Below are 24,522 nucleotides of genomic sequence, written 5' to 3'. Positions count from 1 at the left end.
CCACCAACAGTGTGAAAGTGTTCCTATTTCTTCATATCCTCTGTAGCATCTGTTGGTTCCTGACTTTTTAATGATTGCCATTCTAACTGGGGTGAGATGGTATTTCATTGTGGTTTTGATTTGCATTTCTTCAATGATCAATGGTGATGAGCTTTTTTTCATATGTTTGTTGGCCACATAAATGTCTTCTTTTGAGAAGTGTCCGTTCATATCCTTTGCCCACTTTTTGATGGGGTTGTCTTTTACTTGTAAATTTAAGTTCCTTGTAGATTCTGGATATTAGTCCTTTGTCAGATGGATAGATTGCAAAAAATTTTTCCCATTCTGTAGGTTGCCTGTTGACTCTGATGATTGTTTCTTTTAATGTGCAAAAGCTCTTTAGTTTAATTAGATCCCATTTGTCAATTTTGGCTTTTGTTGCTATTGGTTTTGGTGTTTTAGTCATGAGGTCTTTGCCCATCCCTATGTCCTGAATGGTATTACCTAGGTTTTCTTCTAGGGTTTTTATGGTTTTAGGTCTTTAATCCATCTCGAGTTAATTTTTGTGTAAGGTGTGAAAAGGGGGTCCAGTTTCGTTTTTCTGCATATGGCTAACCATTTTTCCTAACACCAATTTTAAATAGGGATCCTTTCCCCATTGCTTATTTTTGTCAGGTTTGTCAAAAATCAGATGGTTGTAGATGTGTGACGTTATCCTGAGGGCTCTGTTCTGTTCTATTGGTTTGTATATTTGTTTTGGTACCAGTACCATGCTATTTTGGTTACTGTAGCCTGTAGTATAGCTTGAAGTCAGGTAGCGTGATGCCTCCAGCTTTGTTCTTTTTGTTTAGGATTATCTTGGGTATATGGGGTCTTTTTTGGTTCCATATGAAATTTAAAGTAGTTTTTTCCAATTCTGTGAAGAAAGTCAGTGGTAGCTTGATGGGGATAGCATTGAATCTATAAATCACTTTGGGCAGTATGGCCATTTTCACGATACTGATTCTTCCTATCCATGAACATGGAATGTTCTTCCATTTGTTTGTGTTCTCTCTTATTTCCTTGAGCAGTGGTTTGTAGTTCTCCTTGAAGAGGTCCTTCACCTCCCTTGCAAGTTGTACTCCTAGGCATTTTATTCTCTTTGTAGCAATTGTTAATGGGAGTTCACTCATGATTTGGCTCTCTGTTTGTCTATTATTGGTGTATAGGAATGCTTGTGATTTTTGCACATTGATTTTATATCCTGAGACTTTGGTGAAGTTGCTTATCAGCTTAAGGAGATTTTGCACTGAGACGATGGGTTTTTCTAAGGAGACCCATCTCACGTGCAAAGACACACATAAGCTCAAAATAAAGGAATGGGGGAGTATTTACCAAGCAAATGGAAAGCAAAAGAAGCATGGGTTGCAGTCCTAGTCTCTGATAAAATAGACTTTAAACCAGCAAAGATCAGAAACGACAAAGAAGGGCATTACATGATGGTAAAGGGATCCAAGCAACAAGAAGAGCTAACTATCCTAAATATATATGCAACCAATATAGGAGCACCCAGATTCATAAAGCAAGTTCTTAGAGACCCACAAAGAGACTTAGACTCCCACACAACAACAGTGGGAGACTTTAACACTCCACTAGACCACTAGCCAGACTAATAAAGAAGAAAAGAGAGAAGAATCAAATAGATGCAAAAAAAAAAATGGTAAAGGGGATATCACCACCAATCCCACAATATAAACACCTCTACGCAAATAAACTAGAAAATCTAGAAGAAATGGATAAATTCCGGACACATACACCCTCCCAAGACTAAATCAAGAAGAAGTTGAATCCTTGAATAAACCAATAACAAGTTCTGAAATTGAGGCAGTAATTAATAGTCTACCAACCAATAAAAGCCCAGGACCAGATGGATTCACAGCTGAATTCTACCACAGGTACAAAGAGGAGCTGGTACCATGCCTTCTGAAACTATTCCAAACAACAGAAAAAGTAGAACTCCTTCCTAATTATTTTTTGAGGCCAGCACCATCCTGATACCAAAACCTGGCAGAGACACAACAAAAAGAAGAAAATTTCAGGCTAATATCCCTGATGAAAATCGATGTGAAAATCTTCAGTAAAATCCTGGCAAACCAAATCCAGCAGCACATCAAAAAGCTTATCCACCATGATCAAGTGGGCCACATCCCTGGGATGCAAGGCTGGTTCAACATATGCAAATCAGTACACGTAATCCATCACATAAACAGAACCAATGACAAAATCCACATGATTTTCTCAATGGATGCACAAAAGGCCTTCAGTAAAATATTCAACACCCCTGCATGCTAAAAACTCTCAGTAAACTATGTATTGATCGAATGTATTACAAAATAATAAGAGCTATTTATGACAAATCCACAGTCAATATCATACTGAATGGGCAAAAGCTGGAAGCATTCCCTTTGAAAACTGGCACAAGACAAAGATGCCCTCTGTCGGCCGGGCGCAGTAGCTCACACCTGTGATCATAGCACTTTGGGAGGCCGAGGCGGGTGGGTCACGAGGTCAGGAGATTGAGACCATCCTGGCTAACACGGTGAAACCCCGTCTTTACTAAAAATGCAAAAAATTAGCTGGGCGTGGCGGCGGGCGCCTGTAGTCCCACCTACTTGGGAGGCTGAGGCAGGAGAATGGCGTGAACCCGGGAGGCGGAGCTTGCAGTGAGCCGAGATCACGCCACTGCACTGCAGCCTGGGCGACTGAGACTCCGTCTCAAAAAAAAAAAAAAAAAAAAAGATGCCTTCTGTCACCACTCCTATACAACATAGTATTGGAAGTTCTGGCCAGGGCAAACAGGCAAGAGAAAGAAAGAAAGGGTATTCAAATAGGAAGAGAAGTCGTCAAATCGTCTCTGTTTGCAGATGACATGATTGGATATATAACATTTTTAAGGCCTTTAATACATGAATTCTTTATTGTTACAAAAAATATGAAAAAGCACATTTCTGGTAGGGAAGTAGAGAACTTGTGATTTAACAAAAAATTTCAATGTGACGTTAAAATTCTATAAATTTTAAACTTTTCTTCATCATTAAGTTAGCATAGGAATTGTCTAAATTCCAGTAATATTATATAATAGAATCTGTAGTCTGGCTGTCTAACATTAGTTATTCTGTATGTTTGTATTAGTTCATTTTCACACTATTATGAAGAACTACCTGAGACTGGGTAATTTATGAAGAAAAAAGGTTTATTTGACTCACAGTTTTGCATGACTTGGGAGGCCTCAGGAAACTTGAAATTGTGGCAGAAGGCGATGGAAGTGAGGCATGTCTTACATAGCAGCAGGAGAAAGAGCGAAGGGGAAGTGCCACTTTTAAACCTTCAGATCTTGTGAGATTCACTGTCACGAGAGTAGCATGGAGAAAACTGCCCCATAATCTAGTCACCTCCCACCAGGTCCCTTCCTCGACACATGGGTCCAATTTGAGATGAGATTTGGGTGGGACACAGAGCCAAACCGTATCATTCTTGATGTGGGTTAAAAACAGTAAACAATCCATTATGCCTAATAATAATAAACTCTAGGCCAGGCGTGGTGGCTCGCACCTGTAATCCCAGCACCTTTGTGAGGCCAAGGTGGGCGGATCGCGAGGTCAAGAGATCGAGACCATCCTGGCCAACCAACATGGAGAAACCCCGTCTCTACTTTAAAAAAAAAAAAAAAAAGCCACGCCTGTAGCCCCAGCTACTCAGGAGGCTGAAGCAGGAGAATCGGTTGAACCCAGGAGGCGGAGGTTGTGGTAAGCCAAGATCACGCCACTGCACTGCAGCCTGGGTGATAGAGCTTGAGTGTATATCCAAAAAAAAAAAAAAAAACCAACAACAACATATTTTAAATGTTCAGCCTCACTTATTATCAAAGAAATACAATTTTAAGTGACAAGAAAATATATTTTTTCCACCACCTAAAGTAGGAATGATGTTGGTTACATTCCCTCTTGAGATGATAAATGATAACAAAAGTTTAAGCTAAAAAAAAAAAGAGAACCAAAACCTACCATTGAGGATTTTTTAAAAAGACCACAATATTTGTTGATTTAGAGACAAGAGTCAAAACTGTGATTAGGGAAATTAAAAAAAAAAAAATAGTAAAACTTGACTGTGTGCCAATCTGTAGGACTGCCTGGGTGCCTGCAACGCTATACTCAAAGTTAATTTTTCATTATAAAGTGCATTATAATTAAACAGAAAATAAATGAGTGAGCCAGTATAACTCAAGAAAACAAGAGAAGAAGAAAAAAGTCCATTTCATGTTAAGCAGATGGAGAAAAACCAATAAAACTAGAAGTCTTAATTAATGAACAAGATGTAATCTAAATTGTTAATTGGAATAAGAAAGTAAAATCCACAAATGTTTGGAAAACCCAAAGGTTTGAAATACAAAAGATTAATAAGGAAATGAAGAGAATAGTTTTTATGTGTATTTGGAAACTTAATAAAATGAATGGATTTTCAGGATAAATTTTAATTTCCGGTTACTCAAAATTGTAAAATACAAATAGCTCAAAAGCTATAGAAGTATTTGAAAACATTTATGAAAAAATTGCTTCAAGAAAACTCATCCAGGTTCTTTGTTTTTTTAAAAAAAACAGGTAATTCTTACGTAGTGTAATCTGATTTAGAGCATTAAAAATATACAAATTTCTTTTTTTTTTTTTTTTTTTTTTTTTTTTTTTTTTGAGATGGAATCTCATTCTGCCACTAGGGTGGAGTGCAGTGGCGCGATCTCAGGCTCACTGCAACCTCCGCCTCCCGGGTTCAAGCAATTCTCCTGCCTCAGCCTCCCAAGTAGCTGGGACTACAGGCACCTGCCACCACGCCCAGCTAATTTTTTTTTTGTATTTTCAGTAGAGACGGGGTTTTACCATGTTGGCCAGGATGGTCTCTCCATCTTTTGACCTTGTGATCCACCCGCCTCAGCCTCCCAAAGTGCTGGGATTACAGGCATGAGCCACTGCACCTGGCCAAACCTACAAATTTCTTATTATGTAACTAGCATTTTATGTACATGTACACAGATACACATATACTTAGATAGATAGATAATTAGAAGGCTACTTTGTTAGCATTCAAGAATATTTATCTCAAATCAACAATCAATGCTATTCTTAATGGTGAATTTCTACAAATACCACATCCTTGTAACTTAGCCAAAATAATAAAATATGTGTATATATTGGAAAGGAGACAGTATTACTTTGTAGATAGTATCTTCTATATAAAAAAATCTCTGAAGTAAAAACCAACTTAATTTTAGGTAGTAGGACTATGTGAAAACAGATTTGACAGATTTTTGTGTTTCAGCAATAATCATTAATTAGAAAAAGCAATACTATGTTTAAAGTAGAAAAAATATATAAGACAAATTTTATAAGAACTGTGTATGACTTGTTTGTGTGTTTGGGGAGTACTTTTGACTTTGTCAAATTGATTCTTAAGAAGATATAACTAATCTGTAAGGGTACAAATGAGAACGGTGGTGGCCTGTGCAGTGGAGGAGGACTCACTGGAAAGTAATGTGAGAGATCTTTCTAGGATAATGAGAGTTCTGTATGTTGAGTGGACATCTTTGGAGCAAGAAATTTCTGAGCTCAAAATTACTAAACTGTGTGTTCTGTGTGTGTGTTTAATAAAAATATAGAGAAATGAAATATACCATTTTAAACAAAATCTGAAATTAAATCACAGATGAAAGATTTGAGACAGATAAATGGCTAATATCCCTACCTTATAAAGAACTCCCTGCAATTGATAGGAAAAAAAAGCCATTCCAGTATTATATGGACAAAGGGTATGAAAAGACAATCCAAAGATATTTTAAAAATCAGTTTTTGGGGAAGTATATTCAGTGACTCTTTATCCACTTGTCCTTTTATCTACCTGTTCTTATAAACGTTGTTATTAGAAAGTTTTTCAAGTCAGAAAGGCAATTAAATTTTAAAGCCCAGATTTTTTATTACTTTTAATAATTACTCCAAATATAATATGTTAAGTTTTTCTCTTTTATTTTAGCACTTCAGAATCCAGAGGTGGTGGCCCTTCGAGGTGGACTAAACACCATCTTGAAAAATGTGATCGATTGCCAATTAAGTCGAATAAATGAGGCCCTAATTACTACAATTTTGCACCTTCTTAATCATCCAAAGACTCGACAGTATGTGCGAGCAGATGTAGAATTAGAGGTAGGAACTTTAATATTCTTTTCTAGTTTTAAAATATGATTATAAATGTATACTTTTACTTTGAAGTATTAAATTCTATAGATGCAGTACCACATTAATTATCAAACCTAAATTAGCCGAGACTGATTTGTTCCCAGCTCTATTTTACAGATCATTCAGTTTGGACTGAATTGAAAACATTACTCTTAATAATATTTCATCAATGTGTAAAGTAAATTTTATTTTTGTATTATATATGAAAAGTTTATGAACCAAATTAGAGTACAAAGAAAGTTATGTAAGAAATTTACCTATTTAAGATTACCATTTGCTTTTAAGGCCGTCAGTACATTGTGAATAGCTCCCGCTAATTATACAATATGAAACCTACTAAAATTTCTGAAGTTGGAAGCACTTTGTTAGCAACTAATTATATCTACTAGAAAGAAAGCGTATATGTATATTTTGTAAATACCTTTTAAATTTTTTATGATTCAAGTAGGGTTTATTACAGTTAGTCAAAAGTAATAAGGCTACTGTATACTTTTCTTTATAAGAAAGTATGTAGGGGAGGTTGGAACAGAATTATGCACTATATTATAGTTTCTTCCTGTGCATGTATTGCATTATTGTCTTTTGAATATTTGGAGTCAGTTTAAATCAAAGATTTGTTTGTATTTAGGTATGAAATCATGTGTGATATAAATGATTGATTGTCCCCTAATTTGTTTTTCCAAATCATTTTTTGAAACTTAAGTGTTCTGTTTTTATCAGGACTATTTTTAAAAATGCTTCACGTTATAAAATTGACATCAGCCTATATTATTAACTAACAGTGTTAGTAAAATATTCTTAGTAAGTGATTTCAAGTACATTATTCATTGGAATTCTATGGGAATAAACTGGCACTGTTGATATTTTATAATTTGTTTAGCTTTATTTTTTTTCTTATCAAGTAAGAAAACTATAATTTTAAAATTAGATGAATAAAAGATAATATGTATAGGCTCTGTGTTTTGTTTTTTGTTTTGTTTTGAGATGAGGTCTCACTCTGTTGCCCAGGCTTAAGTGTAGTAGCACGATCGTGTCTCACTGCAGCCTAGACCTCCCAGACTCAAGCGATCCTTCCATGTCAACCTCCTGAGTAGCTGGGACTATAGGCATGTACCACCACCCCTGGCTAATTTTTGCATATTTTGCAGAGACGGGACTTTGCCATGTTGCTCAGGCTGGTCTTAAACTCCTGAGCTTATGCAATCCACTCACTTCAGCCTCCCAAACTGCTGGGCTTACAGGTATGAGCCATTATGCCCAGCCAGCTGCGTTTTTCTTCCTATATATCATACAGTGGATTAGCAAAGCCTTTATATAAATGAAACAAACCTCAAACACAGGAAAACCAGAGGTCTGCTTAGTCTTACCAAAATTGCATTGTAGCCTCAATTTAACTTAGTTGGGCATTAGAATAAGGTAATCAGTCCCCTTAATCTACCTGTCTAGCAGAGGAAAGAATAAACCATCTTGAGTGGGAGATAACATCACGTGGAGCCTTTTGTAAAGTGCACATTCAGTCAGAAATTAGTCATTTAAAAAGACATGACTGTATGACTGAAAACCCAAAAGAAAAAAAAAATCCATAGAAACATGCTTGCAGGTAATTCAGATAGAGGAAAAAGACATTAAAACAACTCCGATTAATTTGTTCAAGAAGATAAATAAAATACATGAAATAATGGAGAATTTCACCATATAATTGGATATGTGAAAAGAATCAAATGGAAATTCTAGTACTGAAAATACGATATCTGGAATTCAGAGCACAATGAAATTAAAATTCAGTTTGAACAGGAAGATATTATTAGTAAACTGAAGGAGAAGTCAATAAAAATATCCAAGGGTAAAACAAAAATAATGTTAATTCACACACAGTAAAGCACAGAGAGAAAAAAGAAAGAAAATTGAACAGCACAAAAGGGATAAAACATAATTGCAGTCTTTGGAGAGCAAAAGTTGGCAGAAGCAAAGATCCAAAGAGACAGTGGCCAAAATTTTGTTTCTAAAACTGATAAAGCTTCATGTTATAAAGCTCAGAAAACAAATGAGATAATACATAGGGAGGAACTGAGCTCTCTTGCCAACAATCAGCACCTTGTGAGTGACACTTCTTGACGCAGATCCTCTAGCTCCAGTCAGGCCTTCAGATGACTACAGGCTTGGCTAACACTTGGACTGAAATCTTATGAGACCTTGAGCCATAACCATATAGCCAAACGTCTCCTAGATTCTTAAGTCACTGAAACTGTATACATTAATAAATATTATTTGTTGTCAAAAGGAGACATAAAGAAAGGCTAAAGGGAATCCTCAGTTGAAAGGAAAATGACCCAAGACAGAGAAATGCAGGAAGGAATGAAGAGCACCAGAAAAAGTAAATATATGACGATTTAAGAGTCATGACTGTTAAAAGCAATTATTAATCTCTTATATTTTAAATTATATTTAGAACTAAAATTCATGTCCACAGTAATGCCGAAGACAAGATGGGAAGGTTGTTAATAAAATATAGTAGTTCTAAAGTAGCCGGTAATCCCAGCTACTCTGGATCCTAAGGCGGGAGGGTTGCTTGAGCCCAGGAATTCAAGGTTGCAGTAAGCTGTGATCACACCACTCACTACACCTTAGTCTGCACAGTAGAGTATGATCCCATCTCTTAAGTTTTAAAGTAATGAGTTATTTTAGCAAGGTTGCTGAATACAAGCAACAACACACAAAAATAATTTGGACTTTCTTTATACCAGCAACAAAAGGAACATGCAGTTCATTAATAGAACTATTTAAATTTTCAAAGACAGGCAAAACTAATTATAGCATCAGAAGTCAAGATGGTTATCTTGGGATAGATACTGATTGTGACTACAAAGGTATAATAGAGCTTTGAGGATGCCTATAATGTTTTCTTTAGTACTAGTTACATGAATGTGCTCAGTTTGAGAAAATGAGTTTTAGATACATATTAAACCTCAGTTTAAAAGTTCAGAACTTCAATTTGTACATTAAAAAAAATCACACAACATATTCCCCGATGATGAGTTAGAAGAAATAAGTCCCTCAGGCAGTAAACCCATTAAAGATAGAGAGAAATGGAATGAATTTTAGTTTGTTACAGAAAGGACGCATTTTAAAATAAAGACTTTTCTTCTTCTTCCTTTTTTTTTTTTTTTAAATAGAGAATTTTAGCACCCTATACTGATTTTCACTACAGACATAGTCCAGATACAGCTGAAGGACAGCTCAAGTAAGTAATATTGGTTCCTAATAATTTTTAGATAATGTATATGTTAATACTAAAGCTTTTAGGTTTGCGTGATTGCATGTACAGCCGGAGAAATATGAGTTTAAATGAATTTTTTATTTTATAGAATTATGTTGCATTTCTCTCATAATTTACTGTGGTTTAAAAAATTTAAAGCTTTGAGAAATGTAAAGAATAATTTCTTATTTCAAAAAATATATGGTAGACTGTGACAGAAACCAAGGTCATTATTTTTGTATTGTATATATTTTAGCATAATTACATTGAAAAACTAAAAGAATGAAATAACAGTAAGTAGTACAATGAAGAGTGACCTTAACTTACTGAGTCAGCAGAATGATGTAATATGTAGACTTCTGAGAGTAAGCTTAATACAGAAATTAATGAGAGTAAAGATTATTATCTAGAAATGAGAGTATAATTTTCAGGGTGTTTTTGGAGAGAAAGGCACATGTTCACTAGGTATTTGGAGATAACTTTAAACTAATTTAGGGATCAAATAAAGCACTCTGTAAAGATTTTGCAAATGACACATTTCCATTAAATGTGTTATCTAGTGTTTTTCTGGTAGACTTTATTGCACTTCAATTAGTTTATTGTCCGCATAAACTTACTGTGATACATAGTATAGGTTTTTAAATTCCTCCCTAAATTTTGTAACATTGCCAGGGAAATGTTTTTCATTTTTCCCCCTGCGTTAAAAACAGTGATTTCTGTAATCCTAGCACTTTGGGAGGCCAAGGCAGGTGGACAGCCTGAGGTCAGGAGTTTGAGACCAGCCTGACCAATCTGGTGAAACCCCATCTCTACTAAACAATACAAAAACAATTAGCTGGGCATGGTGACATATGCCTGTAGTCCCAGCTACTCTGGAGGCTGAGGCAGGAGAATTACTTGAACTCGGGAAGCGGAGGTTGCATTGAGCTGAGATCGTGCCACTGCACTCCATCCTGGGCGACAGAGCGACACTCTTGTCTCAAAAAAAAAAAAAAAAATAGTGGTTTCATACCTTTAGTCACATCCGTCATGGTGAACTCAATTATCACACCCTAACATACCATGATCTACTTTAAGCTAAGAGATCCAAGTAGACGTCCTCTAAGACTTCTCAGACTTATTCTTGCAAACTTTAGTTATGAATTGGAATTTGTAAGGCCCTTTTTTGGCTTCTTTAAAATACAGACATTCTCTTATTGACGGAGAGTATATGAGTTTTCTGTTGCTGCACACCAAATAACAATAAGCATGATGGCTTAAAACAATACCAGTTTATTAGATTACAGTTTGATAGGTCAGAAGTCTGGCTCAGCTCTTTCCTGGAGGCTCTGGTGAAGAATCCATTTCCAAGGTCATTCAGATTGTTGAGAAAATTTAGTTTCTTGCTACTGTACAACTGCTATGCCTTCTTCCTTACTGGCTGTCAGCTGGGGCCACTTTCACCTTCTAGAGGCCTCCCACATTCCTCTGCATGCGGTCTCCTCCCTCTGCAAAGGCAACAATGCTGGAATCTTTCCAGTGCCTTCAGCCTCTCTGACTTTTTCTTTGACCAACAGCTAGAGAAAGCTCTCTAATTAGATCAAGCCTGCTATATGATGTATACCCTGTCTTATGCTCTACTAGACAATATAATATAAACATAGTCACAGTCATAGCAGTGATATCTCATCATGTTCACAAGACCCAGAGATCAGGTCATGGAATCTTGGGATAGGGCCATTTATAGAATTCTGCATATGATGATGGACAATAGGCAAACCTAGATATTTTTTAGAGTTGGGAAGGTGGAGCTATTCTATCAGAATCCTTCCTTTCCTGTTTGATTCTATACTTTCTTCTGAGTTTCTGGAGTATATAGGCAGGTAGATATCAGGCCTGTAAATAAGGGTACATTATGACCAGGGAACAGGGAAATGACTGATTTTTAAAATATTACAAATTTAATAGGTTAGAGATGGATTACCAGACAGTCTATGTATGTCACCAGCTTTTTCAAGAGAAAGAGCGCTGAAAGCTTAACACAGGTGTCTGATTCTCCCTTCCAAGCCACCCCCGCCCCCATTTTCATTTCTGTTATTTTCTCATTTTAACTGGTGCTGCATAGCTTGGTCTTTTTCTTTGAGCTTTTCAATCCACTTTTGTAGACTATGTAATTGCTCACTAATATCTAATTAGATTTTCTGTCATTGCTCTTTATTCCTTCTAGTTTTTGTTGCTGTTTTTCCCAGTTCTGTGATTTTCTGTATGCTCACAACCATTAAGAATTTAAGCAGGAAAGATAAAAAAAAAAGGTGGCACAGGAAAAAAGGGACAATCGACAGGGTAGACATGACGGTTGGAGTGACATGAATAAAGAGACACAAAATTGCTATTAAGTATTGAAACTGGCCATAAGCCAACCATGAAAAATGTTTAACAGATATAAAAAATTCAATTGCTTAATTAATTGTCAAAACTATTATAGAGGAATGAATAATGGACACAGTTGGGTACATATTGTCAAGGAAGAAAGTAGCTGGTGATGTTAATATGTAGTTATTTCATAACATTTCAGTGACTATATATGTTGTTGAACTTGCTTGTTGGAAACGTTCAAATAAGTTTAGAGCAAAGATTGTGAAGTAAAGAGTGCGTGTGATTAAAACTAAGAGGTTTATGTGATAATTTTCTTTGCTAAGGGGCAGCCTAGTACCACAGATGCTTATTAAGCAGACTTAATGCTTAATTAAATCTTATCTACGAGTAGCTTTCAGAGAGAGCAGGAATGTAGAACTGAGTAGAAAAGCAGAATTTATGACTTAAACGATGTTGTGAATTTAAGTTCAAAGTCAGTTTATAATTGGCTGATTTGCTTTAGTGTAGATCTGATCTTTGTGTTTTTTAATGTCTTGTTTTAATTTTATGTGTAAATGTTTAAACATTAATGATAGCTCTTATGATTTAGTAGCAGGAAAAAACTCATTTTAACATTTTATTTCATTGATTCTCCCCCCTGCCCCCCCACCCCCAACAGAGAAGACAGAGAAGCACGATTTCTAGCCAGTAAAATGGGAATCATAGCAACATTCCGATCATGGGCAGGTAGGTTACTCTACATTGCTTTATAACATTCAAGAAGAAAAACTAGACTGCTTTTTCAAATGTTAAATTATTATTGTAGCATCTAATTCAGATGCTAATCTAGTCTTACTTTGTGTGTTATTATTAGAACCAAAGGAATTCATATAAAATTATTAAAATATGGTGAAGAAAATTTGTAATAGTCAATAGGAATTAGCTAATATTATGATCAGTATACACATATTTATTAATTATTTGCCAGTCACTGTGCTAATGATTACCTGGGCAATTAAAAAAAAATTTAAGCATGATCTTTACCAAAATAACCTACAAAACTTGAGTGTTAGCTGTATATGTAACTTAAGTTTGTTACTTAAAAGTACAATGTAGTGTCATAAATACAAAATAAGCAAGATAGGTCATTAATAGTTCCAAATTTCTTCAGAATAGTGATTGTACATGTTTTATCTTTCCATGGAATAAAAAGTAAATACTATTTTTAAAATAATACCACCATTAAATGTGTTGTTAATAACATTGGGTTTTTGCCGTTAAGAGTAATTGAGAGTAATGGCAAAAACCACAATCACTTTTGTACCGAATGTATTGATTATCTTCTTCCTTCTTGATTTTGTATTATTGTGAAGGGGTAGCATGGAAAAGAAGTAGCAATAAGCCAAAAAAAAGGAAATTCACCTAAACATTTCTGTGAACCTAGGTAACCCTAACTTACAAATACCTTTTCCATACAAATGTTTACTCCAGCCATTTGTATGGAAGGGCCACTTGGCCCCTAACCAGTATGTTTCCAGGGATTTTCTCTGTTCTCTTAGCAGCTTGGTAAAAAGCTCTGCCTTCTATACCTCATAAATGCCTAGTTTCCTTACGCTGATGGACAACCATAGGATTCTATGATGATACAACAGTCATACATACTTTTTAAAAATACTTCATCAGCTCCCCAATACTTTGTTTTCTGTAGTTACAGTCATCTTCCTTTACCACTCTTCAGCTTCCTTGTCATTAGAGCTGTTTGTATCTTACCAAAAAAATCAATTCTATCCTGCATCCTAGCTACTATCTCCTTATTCTTCCTACATACAGACTCTACGCTTCCTGTAATGATTTCTGTTTCTGCCAGTCTCTTTCCTTATTGCTCTTAAACATTCTTTCTAGTGTGTTTCAATTTCCCCTGGAGCTCTTTTATACTGATTCATCATTAGAAACTTAGAGGGGTGGGGCCGGGTGTGGTTGCTCATGCTTGTGATCCCAGCACTTTGGAAAGCCAAGGTGGGTGGATTACCTGAGGTCAGAGATTCGAGATCAGCCTGGCCAACATGGTAAAACCCTGTCTCTACTAAAAATACAAAAATTAGCCGGGTGTGGTGGCGGGCGCCTGTAATCCCAGCTACCTGGGAGGCTGCAGCAGGAGAATCGCTTGAACCCAGGAAGTGGAGGTTACAGTGAGCCGAGATTGCGCCAGTGCACTCCAGCCTGGGCGACAGAGCGAGACTCCATCTCAAAAAAAAAAAAAAAAAAAAGAAGGAAACTTAGAGGGGTGGGAGTCTTCTACCTTTCTATTGAAGTAAGAAGAGAAATATCATAATTACAAGTTAAAATCTTGAAAGCATTTGTCTCATGGAAATAACTTCCTAAATAATATTTATATTCTGTAGTACTGTTTATAAGTTAAATAAACTTTTGTGTACTTGTAACATTATTTCTTTGATGTATTTCCAGTTCCAAATAACTGACTGAAAAATGATCTTTTAGAACACATTTTTTAATGAGATGCAATAACAGCCTGTTTTCCATATTAGCAGAGTACCATCTTTTGAGACTATATCTTATCTGTAATTTCTCAAACTACTATCAGACATCAAAATTTGCGAAATACTATTTTGATACTTTGAGCAAATAAGCTTATCTAGTATGTTTTAATTTGAATTTTGATCCTGAATCTAAAGAGAACATAGAGACTGTTCATAAATAATCTGTATGCTTAGCTAGAAGTACAGGGAACTTTAGAGTCCTATAAGACATTTTAAAGAATGTTTTCTCTAACATGTCATGAAAAATTTGAAACATACATAAAAATTGAAAAAACTATACAGTGAGCACCCATATACTTCCACCTAGTTTTACTGTGTTTGCTGTATTATGTATCTGTCCATCTGTCCATCCCCCTGGGCATTCATCAGTCCATCTATGTTATTCTAATATATCTCAAAGGAAGTTGCAGACATAGTCCTCTTCACTCCTGAACACTGCAGCATGCACATTATTAACAGAATTAGATGTTTGTTTATGGTCCTGATTTGTTTTCGGGGGGAGAGATTTGAGGTAAATTTATGTAGAGTGAAATGCACACATCATTAGTCTACTGTTTGATGCATTTTGACAAATGCTTACACCTTTGTAATTCAAACCCTTTTCAATGTATAGAACATTATCATTGCCCTAGAAAGTTCTCTTATACTCTTTCCTAGAAGGTTTTTGACTCAGTACTCCCAAGGAGGAACACCATTATTTTTGTGGCTTAGTTTTGCCTTTCTGAAACTTAATATTAGTGGAATCATACTGATACAAAGGCTTTTTTGTAAGACTTCTTTCACTTGACATAATGATTTTGATACTCATTTATGTTATTGTATATATCAGTAATATGTTCCCCTTTTTTACTAAGTAATATGCAATGAACATTTCAGTTTTTGTTGGGTTTTTTTTTTTTTTTTTGCCCTTCTCCGGTTACGGAACATTTGACCTGTTTCTAGATTTGACTATTCAAAGCCCCTTTATCAAAGATAAAGCTTCTTTGAGCAATTTTATACAAGCTTTTTTTGTGGACATGAGTTTTTATTTCTCTTGAGTAAATACCTAAATGGAATTGCCGGGTCTGAGAGTGGATGTATGTTTGTGTCCATGAGAAACTGGCAGACTTTTTCCCAAAATACTTACACTGTTTTATACTCCCATCGTCAGTGTATGTGAGTCCCAGTTGTTCTGCATCCTTGTCAGTATTTGGTGTTGTAAGTCTTTAATTTTAGCCATTCTAGTAGGTATATTTTGGTTTCTTGTTATTAATATAGTTTGCATTTCCCCAATGACTAATGATATTGAGCATTTTGCATGTGTTTATTGGCTATTCATACATCTTTTGTGACATGATTTTAATGTTTAAAATTGTTCAACTTAGTTCTGTAACTTAAAAATTTTGAATCATATAATTTATTTGAAGTCTATTGCTTATTGTGCATTCAATATATTTTAGAATTGAACTTCTAAATAATAAATGCCAAGTAGAGTTTTTCACTTTAAAGTGAGGAGCATAAAAGAGGAGAGACAGACCATTGTCTTATTTTCTCCCATGTTCTTACTCCCAGAGAAGCGTTCATCAGGCAGTCAGACTCATGAACTTTTTGGATATGAAACAGATACTGAAGATGGAATTTAAGTGATGAAATTACTGGTAATCTCTAATCAGTAGAGAAATATGGAGTATGCTTCAAATATATTTCAGTTATATAATAGCTCTTATGATGACCAAACAGTATCATAGATAATCATATAATTTGCCTGGAAAAATATAACATTTTATATTATACCTTGCTGTCGAAATTTTTTTGAAATTCATGTCAGTGATTTTTTTTTCTTTATATCCTCTTTAGGTATTATTAATTTATGTAAACCTGGAAACTCTGGGATCCAGTCTCTAATAGGAGTACTTTGCATACCAAATATGGAAATAAGGGTAGGTAAAAGTTACTAGGATTGTTTCATTCCTGGACCTTTAACAGTGGGAATTAATTATAAAACAAAAATTATTTCAGGTGATGCTATTTCCTCATTAGTTGTTGATCTATATCATATTTTTAAAGTACACAAGTACATATTTACTACTTAGTTAAACCCTAAATATAATAGGAATCATTTAAAATATTGCTGTTGTTAGGAATAATGGCTGTATTAAAAATTGAGTCGAGACCGGACATGGTGGCTCACACCTGTAGTCCCAGCACTTTGGGAGGCTAAGGCATGTGGATCACCTGAGATCAGGAGTTCTAGACCAGCCTCCTCAATATGGTGAAACTCCGTCTCTACTAAAAATACAAAAAATTAGCCAGGCACCTGTAATCCCAGCTACTCAGGTGGTGGGTACCTGTAATCCCAGCTACTCAGGAGGCTGAGGAAGGAGAATCGCTTAAACCTGGAAGGTGGAGGTTGCAGTGAGCCAAGATCGCAGCATTGCACTCCATTCTGGGCAACAAGAGCGAAACTCCATCTCAAAAAAACAAAAGTTGAGTTGAAAATATGAACTTAATTATGCTTTATTCATTAAAACAATGTAAACAACACACACGGGCATTCTCACTATAAAAGGTTCAAGCACTACAGACTACATTTAACAAAAAGTAAATGTATTTATGCTTTCTAACTTGTGTTTTGTAATATGTGGTGAGATTTTATTTTAATGATGGTGGTTTTGATTAAATGGAGTTGTTAATATTTCTATATTTATTAGATATATTTCTAAATTATTTGTAAGAATTTGTAATATACAGTAAAATTGAATTTGAAGGAAAAGATAATTCTTAAAGTGATTTTTTTCCTTTCTCCTTAAATGTTTTTATTTGTTTTAATTTTGTTTCTTCCTTTTGCCCTTCCTTATATGAACCAAACCTGGAGCTGAAAAATATTATTAGAAAATATTAGCCAGGTGTGCCTTGTTTAAATGTGAAATAAAAAGTATTTAGATAATGGAAATGAAAGGATATGATTATAAATGGAAAGATTTGTAAGCAGGTAACAAACTGTTGAGGTAACTCACTTCTTACCCTGTAGGTGGATAAAGAACATGGTCTTTGGAGAGTCTGACCAACTGAGGTTTAACCTCTGGTTTTATTTATTTTTTTGTTAGCTCCATGACCTTGGGAAAATTGCTTTATTGCACAATTAGGTTAATGAAAAATTTAATGACTAGATTAAGTGGTGTATGTCGTAGTAAGCATTTAGTCATCCCTTCTCTAATATAGGCCTTATACAGTTTCAAAATATGGTATAGTCATGCATTGGTTAATGATAGGAATATGTTCTAAGAAACTCACTGTTAGATGATTTCATCCTGTGAACATCCTAGAGTACACTTACACAGACCTAGATGGTATAGTCTACTACATACCTAGGTTATGTGGTATAGCCTATTGCTTGTAAGCTGCAAACCTGTATAGCATGTTACTGTACTGAGTACTGTAGGCAGTTGTAACACAGTGGAATTCGGGTATCTAAACATCTAAACATAGAAAAGGTACAATAAAAATACAGTATAAAAAATTAAAAATACTGGCCAGGCACAGTGGCTCATGCCTGTAATCCTGCACTTTTGGAGGCCGAGGCGGGTGGATCATGAGGTCAGGAGATCGAGACCATCCTGGCTAACACAGTGAAACCCTGTCTCTACTAAAAATACAAGAAACTTAGCCGGGCGGGGTGGCGGGCACCTGTAGTCCCAGCTACTTGGGAGGCTGAGGCAGAATGGCATGAACCCAGGAGGCGGAGCTTGCAGTGAGCCGAGATCGCGCCACTGCACTTCAACCTGGGCCACAGAGCACAGCACCTATATAGGGTACTTACAGTGCATGGAGCTTACGGGACTAATAGTAGCTCTGGATGAGTCAATGCATGAGAAGTGAGTGAATATTAAGACCTAGGACATGACTGTACACTACTATAGACTATACAGACTTGTACACTTAGGCTACATTTATTTTACTAAAATTTCTTTTCTTCAAAAATAATTAACTTTAGCTTACTGTAACCTTTTTACTTTATAACTTTCAAATTTTTTAAACTTTCGACTTTTTTGCAATAATGTTTACCTTAAAACACACATTGTATAGGTGTACAAATTTTTTTTGGTTTTAATATCCTTATTCTGTAAGATTTTTGTTTTTTAATTTTTTTTCTTTTTAAACTTTTTTGTTAAAAACAAAAACACAGGCCAGGCGCAGTGCCTCACAACTGTAATCTCAGCACTTTGGGACGCCAAGGCAGGCAGATCACCTGAGATCAGGAGTTCGAGACCAGCATGGTCAACATGATGAAACCCCATCACTACTAAAAATACAAAAATTAGCCGGGCGTGGTGGCAGGTGCCTGTAATCCCAGCTACTCGGGAGGCTGCGGCAGGAGAATCGCTTGAATCCGGGAGGCGGAGATTGCAGTGAGCCGAGATCGCGCCACTGCACTCCAGCCTGGGAGACAAGAGTGAGACTTTGTCTCAAAAAAAAAAAAAAAAAAAAACCACACACACACACACGCACACACTAGCCTAGGATCATCAGTATCACTGTCTTCCACCTCCATACCTGTCCCACTGGAATGTCTCCAGGGGCAGTATACATGAATGAAGCTGTCATCCTCTGTGATAACCATGTCTTGTTATGGAATACCTGCCTGAGGCTGTTTTACAGTTAACCTTTTTTTTTTTTTTTTTTTTTTAAGAGAGAGTGTCTTGCTCTGTCACCCAGGCTAGAGTGCAGTGGAATGATCATAGCTCACTGCATCCTCAAACTTCTCAAATCAAGTGATCCTCTTGCCCCAGCCTCCCGAGTAGCTAGGACTACAGGAACGTGCCACCACACCCAGTGAATTTTTAAATTTTTTGTAGAGATGGGGTTTCACTATTTTCCTACTCTCAAAATTCTGGCCTCCAGCAATCCTCCCACCTTGGCTTCCCAAAGTGCTTTTTTGGTTTTTTTTTATAGTATAGGAGTACACTCTAAGATAATGATAAAAGGTATAGTAAATAGGTAAACCAGTAACACAGTCATTTATTATCAAATATTATGTAATTGTACATAATTCTATATATAATACTTTTAAACAACTGGCAGTGCAGTGAGTTTGTTTACTCCAGCATCACCACAAACAGTTGAGTAATATTGCCCTGTGACAGACAATATGACTGCTACAGTTTCACTAGGCAATAGGAATTTATCACCTTCATCATAATCTTAGGGAACCACCATTGTATATATGGTCCATCATTGACTAAAATGTTGTTATATGGCATGTCATTGTATTAACAGTTCTGTTTTTATCATTTTTAAAATTGTGCGACTAGGACATTTAAAAATTTTGAAGTGTTTCATAAAAATAAATGAGGTGTATTTGTTTGCTAATTTAGCGAGGTCTACTTGAAGTGCTTTATGATATCTTTCGTCTTCCTCTGCCTGTTGTGACTGAGGAGTTCATAGAAGCATTACTCAGTGTAGGTAAGTATTGAAGTATATTTGTATCTTTTCATATATTGTAATTTTTATTTAATGGAGACAAAGTTCCTAAAAGGAGAAATAGTAAATATTGAACACCATTTTCTTTTCTTGCTGCATAATTGTGGCAGGAAATTAATATAAAAATAAAACCTGGAATTCCTAAGACTGAGAAATTTTAATTTCTTCTTTATCACCTTGGCTCTTAGAGCAATTAAATTAATAGGAATGGGCCAACAAAGGAAGAGAGGAGACAGTAAGAAACCTATGTAATCCTCAGATTATCTAATTCTCATCTTACATTATTTGAGCCAAATGACTTAAGGTACCGAAGTCCCAAAATGAAGGAAATTAGATCTGCGTATATTTACTTAACTAGTTTTTGTTTTTATCTTTTTGAATGTATGGTATTTAACCAGAACTTTTTAAACTTCTTTGTAGCCTGGCTAGCTGATGATTTTATACTCATCTGAAATGTTTCAGTGATATCTAATCTTTTCCTTACCATATTTTAACTATTTTAGATCCTGGGAGGTTCCAAGACAGTTGGAGGCTTTCAGATGGCTTTGTGGCAGCTGAGGCAAAAACTATTCTTCCTCATCGTGCCAGATCCAGGTAGAATTTAAATATAAAAAGGATTTCAATTTATTAGAATTAGGGTTTTTATGTTAGACTGTATAATCTGTGAAACTTTATTTAAATTGTTTCTCTGCTGTTTTTTTCCAGGCCAGACCTCATGGATAACTATTTGGCATTGATACTCTCTGCATTTATTCGTAATGGACTTTTAGAGGTAAGACTTATAAACCTTATTTTATTCCATTTGGTTTATTTTCTCTAACAGATTCTTTCAGGCCAGCCATGGTGGCTCACGTCTGTAATCCCAACACTTGGAGACGCCAAGGCAGGTGGATCACTTGAGGCCAGGAATTCAAGACCAGCCTGACCAGCATGGTGAAATTCTGTCTTAACTAAAAATACAAAAATTATCCACGCATGGTGGCACACTCCTGTAATCCCAGCTACTCGGGAGACTGAGGAATGAGAATTGCTTGAACCCAGGAGGCAGAGGTTATACTGAGCCGAGATCTTGCCATTGCACTCCAGCCTGGGCAACAGAGCAAGACTCTTGTCTCACAAAAAAAAAAAAAAAAAAAAAAAAATTTGCAGATTGAAAAATAAATCTGATGCATAAATGTTTTCATATGTATTATTTTGCAACAGTGATGTTATCTTTTTATTTTCAAAGGGCCTAGTTGAAGTGATAACAAACAGTGATGATCATATCTCAGTTAGAGCTACCATCCTTTTAGGAGAGCTTTTACATATGGTAAGTTTAGCAACTTCTGATTATATGTTTCATACCTTTAATGTTTGAATTTATAAAACGGGTTATTTTAATAGTGTTGCTTTGTATTATCTCAAAAAAATAAATTTGCATTTTTTATAAATGTTTATCTTTGCATTACAAAAAGTGTTTGGTACTATATCCTGAGATAGATACATATGTGCACGCGTGCACATGCACACACACACATATTTCTATTGGTTTTGTAAATGGAATAAGTATACAACATACAAAGTACTGAAATGTTGATTTTTTACACTCAGTTTCAAAGTTGCCATTTTCATCCTGATTGATCTCAGAAAGACTTCCTAAGAAGCAAGAAACTGCAAAACTATGGATACTACTTCAGTCTGCTAAGAATGTACTTGATATGTGGTAGTCAGTGCCTGAATTTTAGAAAGCTTTGTGCAGAAGCTTTAAATATAGTCTTGGTTGAGCATTATAGTCTTTTCTAGAAACTTGTAGTTTGAGGTTCAGAAGATGGGTTGTTTTTTTTTCTTTTCACCATGATTTTGTGATTACAGTAACTTTTGGAAAGTAGGAGCTAGGAAAGACTTGACAATTCTTTACTCTCAGCAAATCAATCGATGAGAGATCCCTGATAGTTTTCAAGGTAGGAATTTATATTTTTAGATTACTTACTAGTTAGTAAAATACAAAATAAAAAGAACCATTTAAAACTCATTGAGGAAAAATTGATTCTATGGCAAATCTTTTGAAATTATGTCACAGTTTGCTATTTTTAGCAGATGTTTTTTGTTTAGGTTTTTCTTTCTTGATCTCTTCCCTTCCTCCCCACCCTTTTTCCCCTTTCATAGGAACTGGGCTATGTGAGTGAGGTAAAGAGCATTAAGTAGAATTTAATTTAACTGTCTTTTTAAAAATAAGTGAATTATTTAGCTGCTTGCTCTGTTCTTTTTTGGCCCATCTGTGAAAAAATTATGTAGTGTCAGAGGCTTTCAGGTCTGATTATTTGTCTTTTAATTCTTAAGATATCATTTCCTATTGAAGAATACCAATACTCAGAGTTATTTGCATTTATATGAAGGAATCTCTGTACATTTTATCTTTTTCCCTTGTCCCATACCCAGAATTCTGTAATTCTCTTGAAATAAAAGAGTTGGTTATTTTGCTTATTATTCTTAAATTTTCTTTCTTCCACATTTGATTGATGTACTTGTCTTCATTGATAGCTGGTTGGGTGGTGAGGTTTTTGTTTGGAAAGTAGAATTAATATTCCTTATTTTAAAGATTATGGCATATGGGACAAACCTATTTTGTGATAGTAGTTTTTAAAACTTAAAGTCAACTCATAAATTTGGATATGGCATCTAGCATTTGACATGTTATTTTAAACATAACTTAGGTTGAGTGCCTGTAATGTTTTGACATATAATCCCTTCTGGTCATTTAAGAATTGAGTTTAATTGGGTATCACTTGAAAACCATATTATTATAATAAAGAATCGATGAAACTTAATGGTTATGTTAATATAATATGTGTATCTTTATATTTCATCCATGTTGAAAGTATTGTAGATAGGATAGAAATATAAATAAGCATGTATTGGGGAAAATAAGAATTTTACGAATAAAACCTCAGAATTTGTAATAGTCTTGAATACAGCATTATATGTGCAGATAATCTATAACAAACTATTTCTACTTCTGAAAACTCATGTAAAATGTTATACTTCATTTTAGGCAAACACAATTCTTCCTCATTCACATAGTCATCATTTGCACTGCTTGCCAACCCTAATGAATATGGCTGCATCCTTTGATATTCCCAAGGAAAAGAGACTGTAAGTTATCAGAGCTTTAGCAGAGTTTTTGTTTAATATATTTAATATTGAATTAGATTATTGTCTCTTTAAAAAAAATAGTACGGATAGGTTATGCTGGGAAATTCTTTTAAGGAATTTGCTAAAGAAAAAACAGTTCTAAAAATATTTAATTTGTTTTTTAGGCTACAAAATACTAATAGTGTAATAAAATCACTTTTTTTCTAGCATGTTTGTAGACAAGGACATAGAATTGTTATCATATTACTAAAAATGTTAGCTAAGAGTTTTTTGGACTCCTTTACGTCGTGAGCAGCAATTCTGGCTCTTTTTTTTTTATGTCTATGAACTATTTCAAATTAAAGCTTTACAATATTAATATATTCTTTTATTTGCATGGTTAAAAATGTTGGAATTTAGTAACAAGTACTACTGGGCCACATAGCAGTAAGCTGAACTCTTACTACTGAAGGAGATATTGCAAACATAGAATTTACAAACAAAATTATGGTAATACAACTATAGCTCTGCTGGAATTCCAGTGCTAATAATAAAACATATATAAAAGGCAATGATGGAAGGGCTCAATTGGGAAGTGCTAGGAGGAACTTAGTTTTACTTGGCGGAGATTATATCTAGGCTAGGAATGTCTTTTTGTGGTCGTTATCTTTTTTATTTTGTTACTATGATCAGAAACATATTTTTTTGTTTTTTTGCTTGATGTTAGCGAATGGAGTTTTTTAGCTATTCAAAATTTATGTATTTTTGTTAAGAGTTATAGTACATTTTTGAAAAGTTTACTTAGCTTTAATAATAAAGTACACTGAATAATCTATTAATTTTCATTCTGCCATTGGAAATACTGTTTAACAGACCAGAGTTGTCCTATAAACTGAGGGCATTAGGAGTCGTCTCAGTTCTGTCTCTAGGCTTATATCAGTAATAGTAGCTTTTAGCTTTTATATTAGTAGTTTCATGATGGAAGAATGTACTTTGCCAATACCTGATAGACCTAAAATCTGGGTTAGATTATGGCCACAAATTCCAGGGTTCATCAGTAATTCAGATTTATCTCCAGAATTCCAGTAAGAATAGTCATCTTAAAATAGTTTTATCTTTAGCTCAATAAGCTTTCTTTATTAATAAATACTTGCCAGTCAGCACATCCCAATGTTTAAAAATTCTACTTACTAGAAATTCTGAAGGTGAGAGTTGCTACCATATTCTTCAAAATGGCACTTTTATGTACCACAAAGAATTAAATATAGTTTATAAAAATACACCATTTACAATTACAGACCAATGGTGGAAAATAGAGACTGTTCAGTTGATACTGGGATCATTGATTATCTATATGGGAGTACAGTGAAATTATTTCAACCTCATGTCATAAACAAAAATAAGTTTCAGGTGGATTAAGGATTTATATGTGAAAAGCAAAGCTTTAAAAAAAACTTTGATAAGAAAATATAGAAAACCAGGTTTCTGACCTTGTAGGAGTTCCTAAAACCAATATACAAAAAATACCTACCACCATAGAAGAAAAGTGTAGTAAGTACATGTT

The 24,522-nt window shown here is 34.9% G+C and overlaps 1 protein-coding gene across 9 annotated transcripts in view; it reads left to right on the top strand.

Moving 5' to 3' along the window:
• The window catches only part of RICTOR (RPTOR independent companion of MTOR complex 2), a 128,808-nt gene that overhangs the window by 77,976 nt on the left and 26,310 nt on the right, over positions 1-24,522 (top strand). For all 9 annotated transcript variants that reach the window (XM_050793402.1, XM_050793395.1, XM_050793397.1 and 6 more), the window contains 9 exons: positions 6,037-6,206; positions 9,413-9,480; positions 12,509-12,576; positions 16,224-16,306; positions 19,742-19,829; positions 20,351-20,441; positions 20,553-20,619; positions 21,076-21,156; positions 22,879-22,979. In XM_050793402.1, coding sequence (XP_050649359.1) covers positions 6,037-6,206; positions 9,413-9,480; positions 12,509-12,576; positions 16,224-16,306; positions 19,742-19,829; positions 20,351-20,441; positions 20,553-20,619; positions 21,076-21,156; positions 22,879-22,979 — 817 coding nt within the window. The remainder of the gene's footprint in view (positions 1-6,036; positions 6,207-9,412; positions 9,481-12,508; positions 12,577-16,223; positions 16,307-19,741; positions 19,830-20,350; positions 20,442-20,552; positions 20,620-21,075; positions 21,157-22,878; positions 22,980-24,522) is intronic.

The sequence above is a fragment of the Macaca thibetana genome, chromosome 6 (assembly GCF_024542745.1).
Source record: "Macaca thibetana thibetana isolate TM-01 chromosome 6, ASM2454274v1, whole genome shotgun sequence".
In the NCBI taxonomy this organism is placed as follows: domain Eukaryota; kingdom Metazoa; phylum Chordata; class Mammalia; order Primates; family Cercopithecidae; genus Macaca; species Macaca thibetana.
This window is presented reverse-complemented; position numbering and strand designations above follow the sequence as displayed.